This window comes from Quercus lobata, chromosome 12, assembly GCF_001633185.2.
Source record: "Quercus lobata isolate SW786 chromosome 12, ValleyOak3.0 Primary Assembly, whole genome shotgun sequence".
Lineage (NCBI taxonomy): Eukaryota > Viridiplantae > Streptophyta > Magnoliopsida > Fagales > Fagaceae > Quercus > Quercus lobata.
Window position 1 is genome coordinate 41,645,776 of NC_044915.1, and position 4,963 is coordinate 41,650,738.

Below are 4,963 nucleotides of genomic sequence, written 5' to 3' on the forward strand. Positions count from 1 at the left end.
TGGATCAAAGTGTATTGAATAGGAGCAAAGTGGATAGAACAAGACCAGATAGGACTAAATAGAACCAAAGTGGATTGAATAAAATTGAATAAGACTGAATGGACCGAATATAGATTTTTTTGCATAATTTGATAGGAATGCTCTAAACCACAAATATATATCAAATAATGTCACTTGTGGCTAAAAATTAGAGGAAACTGAATTATTTAAATGGGAGGAGATATTATCCATATATTTTATATAAGGGCATGAGAATTTAACTTTTGGAAAATTTCAGATTGTGAATTTAATTATTGAATAATTGAGTTCTTCTACGTTAAACCTCATTCTCTCTAAGATAAAAGAAATCTCTCCTAGTACAATATGTGAGATAGAAGATTCAAACTCATGATAAAAATGTTGAGGAACATAAGCAGAGATAGGAGTTGAGGGGTGAGGCTGAGAGGTGAGGGCTGTAAAGGGGGGGGGGGGAATTAAAAAAAAAAAAGGCTTATAGGTATATCTTACAACTTTTGCTCCTTCCACAATTATAATTAGATTTTTTTTTTTTTTTTTATTTTTTTTAAATTTCTTTAATGTATTTCTTGTTCATATGTTAAAATTTTATTATACTTATTGTAGTTGCACGATTTTCCTGGCTCAAACTCTATTGATCAGGCCTCGGCCCAAGGCGCAACCCACAATAAATATTTGTAGAGGATGGGTCAAAAAACTTAGCCTCAGTGATCCTATTCGGTCTGATACATCGACAATATTGTTGCAGAAAATAAAAACACAAGGATGGATCTCTAACGTAAGATTCTATTTCTTCAGTTCCGAATACAGTTTTTCCGTCCCTTTCTTTGAGGGACTCCACTACATTATATAGTTCTCTTGTTCTCATCTCAACCTTACACTTGTTGATCATCTAAGCATTTACCTGAGCACCTGTCCCATCAGACGCCCTTATCACTCCCTTTGTGAGTTGCAGAGGCCAAGGTAGTATTGTTCAGGGGTCTTTTCCTCATTAATGCGGCCAAGAGGGTGGTTGTGGCGCAATTAATGTGGTGGTGGCAGCTTTCCATGAGATATTTTGGATTTTATTCTTTTTATATGCTGGGAGGATGAACGGCAATGGTTGGGGCGAGTTCCTCGTCTGGACTTCGTAATGTCCGAGGAGGAGTTACTCCTCGGACAGGTTTCTTTGGCGCTACTGGGCCTGAATAATGCTTTATCTGTGATTTCTCCTCGGACAGGATGCTTCTCAGACGGGCCTGTAGTTAGACTAGCCCATTATTTTGGGCCGGTCCCCACAATAGCCCCTCAAAACTCCGGTTTTTATTTCCTTCCGAGGAAAAAAACGGGGTTTTGATGTTAGTGAGAGGTTAGAAGTAAGGAGAAATTGGGACGCGCGTGCGGACAGTTACGTTGGACGCGCTACAATTTACGAGGCGCGGCCATTTACTTCTGGAGGCGTTATGTCTCCCTTATCCAACGGTGTGGCGTGGATCGAACGACCATCGTTTTTTCTCGAATTTTTAGGCAGGAGCGATCTTTTCTCTCTCCTCCCGGCTATATAAGGCGTTAGAGGGGTTCAGTTTCTCTTTTTATCTGCATCTCATAAACCCCAGAGGATTCCAGAGAACTCCGTTGAACCCCAGAGATCTGCGAATACTTGCGCCCGCTAAGCCACCGTAGCCGTTTTTCGTGAGGCGTCTCCTCCAAGAGAGATTTCCAGGAATCCCATTGAGCGTTTTGTGAAGGTATCAGTGAATTCCGTTCATTTCGTCGTTTCGATTCCCTCCTCGGACTTTACTTTTCTTCTCGGTCTTTATTTTCATTCCTCTAGTTCAGCTCAAATGGGTAGATTCGAAAAACTAGTAAAAACTCCGGCCGCTATGGAGGCCTTTAGGGCAAAATACCGCATTCCCCCTGGGGTGGGGCTGCAGTATTGTCCTCTCGAAGGAGTGTTGACAGATAGAGGCGAGGGAGAAGTTGTTATCCCCAAGATTGCTTTCATAGAGGGAGGGATGACACTTCCCATGCGTAGGATCACTAGGGAATATCTGTTCAACCATAGGTTGACGCCGCATCAATGTGCCCCGAACATGTTCAAGATATTAGGCTGCGTAGATGTCCTAGACAAGCGAATGAATTTAGGCCTTACCTGACACGATGTGGCTTATCTGTACGAGTGTCACCACATCGAGAACGGAGGGTATTATCTTAAATCCCGATCCGAGGTCGTTAGGTTGATTTCTTGTCTCCCAATATCCAATAAGACCGTGAAGAACGATTTCCTTATTGCTTCGGGGGAGTGGTTCGATGGTATCCATTGTCCAACTCGGGTAGTAAACCCAGGTGCGGCGTCTTTAGGACCAATCCTTTTTGGGAAAGGGTTTAGTATTGGGGGGGTTGTTTTTCTTGCTTTCTTTACAACTGGAAAATTTCATGAATTAATCCCACTTTTCTTGTGCATTTGCAGATAGAGTTCACGTCGCTCCTCGGATCAACTTCGTGAATGTGCCGGCGTTGAACTACCTTCTAAGGTCGGAGATCTACGTTACTGAGGACGGACAGTTGCATGCGGCCCATCTGGTTCTGGGTTATCAACCTCTGAGCAGTTCCTTCCAAGCTATTGGTCATGCCATAAGGGCTGGCAGTCCGAGGTTGGCTAGGATTGACGTGTCTAAGACCGGGTTCCTAGCTCAACGTGATCTACCACCGGTTGTGCTACCCGGCGTTCGTGATCCCTATTTAGCAGAGCAACTGCCTCCGCCAAACGAGCCTGGCGTTGCTGTTCCGGTTGAAGAGGAAACTGAATCATCTCGTCTTTCCCTTGAGGAAGAGATAGACGAGTTTTATTTTGAGGAGGAAGTTCAGCAATCCCCCTTGGTTGAGCTTTCTGATCCTGAAGGAGAGCAGGATTAGCACTCCACAGTTGGTGTTCCCTCAATAATCATCTGCTCGGACGACCCCTCGGACGAAGAAATAGAGCCCATGGCCGGGAAGGGAAAGACTTTAAAGGAGTTGATGGCCTCTCGAGGGAAAGGTCAGTCATCAAAGGGTCAGTCATCAAAGGGCCCAACTCAGTCACAGGCCCTGACCCTTCCTCCTGTGGCCCCTCAGGACACCTCGGACCTTGGCCTTAAGGTTAATCCGGACCTGAAGAAGAAAAGGCCGGTTGACACTCTTGAGGAGGGTGAAGTGGTTGCCCAGCCGACCAAGCAGCAAAAAACAACTCGGGCGCCAAGGAGCAGAAGAGGTAACTCCTCGGAAAGCCGGGATGAGGAGAACCTTGCTGAGGTGCGCGCTACCCCGCGCGCATGGAACCCCAAGTTGGAGCTGGATGGGGTTGCCATCCCCTACAATACGTCGGTCCGAGAGTATAACCGAGGCCGGGCAGGGTACGTGGCTGATGCCTTAGAACAACCTCTACTCCTTCCTCGGGACATGGAGGCCTACAGGCGGTTCTCTCAGCCCGAGATCTTCCTATCCCTCAAAAGGGATCTCGCGATGGTAAGTAATCCTTTTACTGTTTTATTAATTCATTTAACGTTGTTAAATTTTTAAACCAATTTTGTTTCGTTCGCAGATTACTCAGCAGGTATTTGTGGCTGAGGAATTTTGCCGTGATAATCGCAGTCGGGCTGAGGCTGAGACCCAGTCTCGGACGGAGATGGAGAAAACCCTGGGGTCTCCAAAGCACGACCACCTTGAACTCACGGAGAAGTTTAAGGAGTCGGAGAAGCGGCGCAAGAGCGCTGAGGCTGGTTTGAAAAGCGCTGAGACCCAGGCTGAGGACCAGCGCAAAGAGCTGTACTCGACCCAGATTAACCTTGCCACCGAGAAGCAGGCAGTGCTGGATCTCAAGACTGCTATGCAAAAAGTTGAGGATGAGCTGCGGCGGGTCAAAGAGGAGGCTCAGCTGATCCGTGAGGCCGCAGAGGCTGAAAAGAGTGCTGCTCTCCAGCTTGGGGCCCAAGAAACGGAGGCCAGGCTATCCGAGGAGATCCCTGAGGTGTGCAGGGACTACTATAGCATCTCATGGGCTCATGCTCTCGATGCTGCAGGAGTTCCTGCGGATTCGGCGCTAAGACTGCCCGAGAACATCTTCTATCCTCAGGAGATCCGAGAGAATCCTGATGGCGCCCAAGAGGCTTCGGAGGAAAATTTGGCGGTGCCTGATGCCGTCCCTGTGCCTGATAAGGCAAAGGATCCTGTCACGGATCCTGCCATCGAGGTTCCTCCTCCTCAGCCCGAGCCAAAGGAAGATCCCCCTGCTAAGGCGTAGCTTTTTAGGCTTTTAATTTTTGTATTCCCTTCTTCTTTTTCTTCTTTTTTTTTGAATGAGAATCGTCCTGTTTTTGCGCTCCTTTGTAAGGACCTCTCTTTGTATTGCCCTCGGAATATTAATATAGAATGTTTGCTTTACTTTCTGTGGATGCATGCTAGTATCGCTTCTTTTTTTTTTTTTTTTATAAACATTTGCAGCGACATAGATAAATGTAAACGGTCAAGATAAAAAGGGTTGTTGGGCAGCGCATTCGAATGAGGGTTGCAATGGTGCTAGACTGCGCGCACGCCTTAAAATGATTTCCCTTAAGTAATAATCTCCCAATCTATCATACGTAATAATTTCCCCTAAGTCTGTGGTCCGAGGATCCATGCAGGACTTAGGTTCTGTTTAAAACTTGTACAAATTGTCATAACTATTAATTTCCCCTAAGTCTGTGGTCCGAGGAGCCATGCAGGACTTAGGTTCTGTTTAAAACTTGTATGGTTGCCTTAAGTAATAATTTCCCCTAAGTCTGTGGTCTGAGGAGCCATGGAGGACTTAGGTTCTGTTTAAAACTTGTATGAATTGTCATGAGTATTAATTTCCCCTAAGTCTGTGGTCCGAGGAGCCATGCAGGACTTAGGTTCTGTTTAAAACTATGAATAAATTGTCATGAGCATTAATTTCCCCTAAGTCTGTGGTCCG

At 45.9% G+C, this 4,963-nt stretch overlaps 1 protein-coding gene across 1 annotated transcript; it reads left to right on the top strand.

Annotated features, from left to right (window-relative positions):
- The first annotated feature begins 2,979 nt into the window (after positions 1-2,979).
- LOC115970666 lies at positions 2,980-4,273 on the top strand. Its single transcript, XM_031090259.1, has 3 exons — positions 2,980-3,132; positions 3,575-3,973; positions 4,106-4,273. Exons 1-3 carry the CDS (start codon positions 2,980-2,982, stop codon positions 4,271-4,273), a joined length of 720 nt encoding a protein of 239 aa, XP_030946119.1.
- The last annotated feature ends 690 nt before the right edge of the window (positions 4,274-4,963 follow it).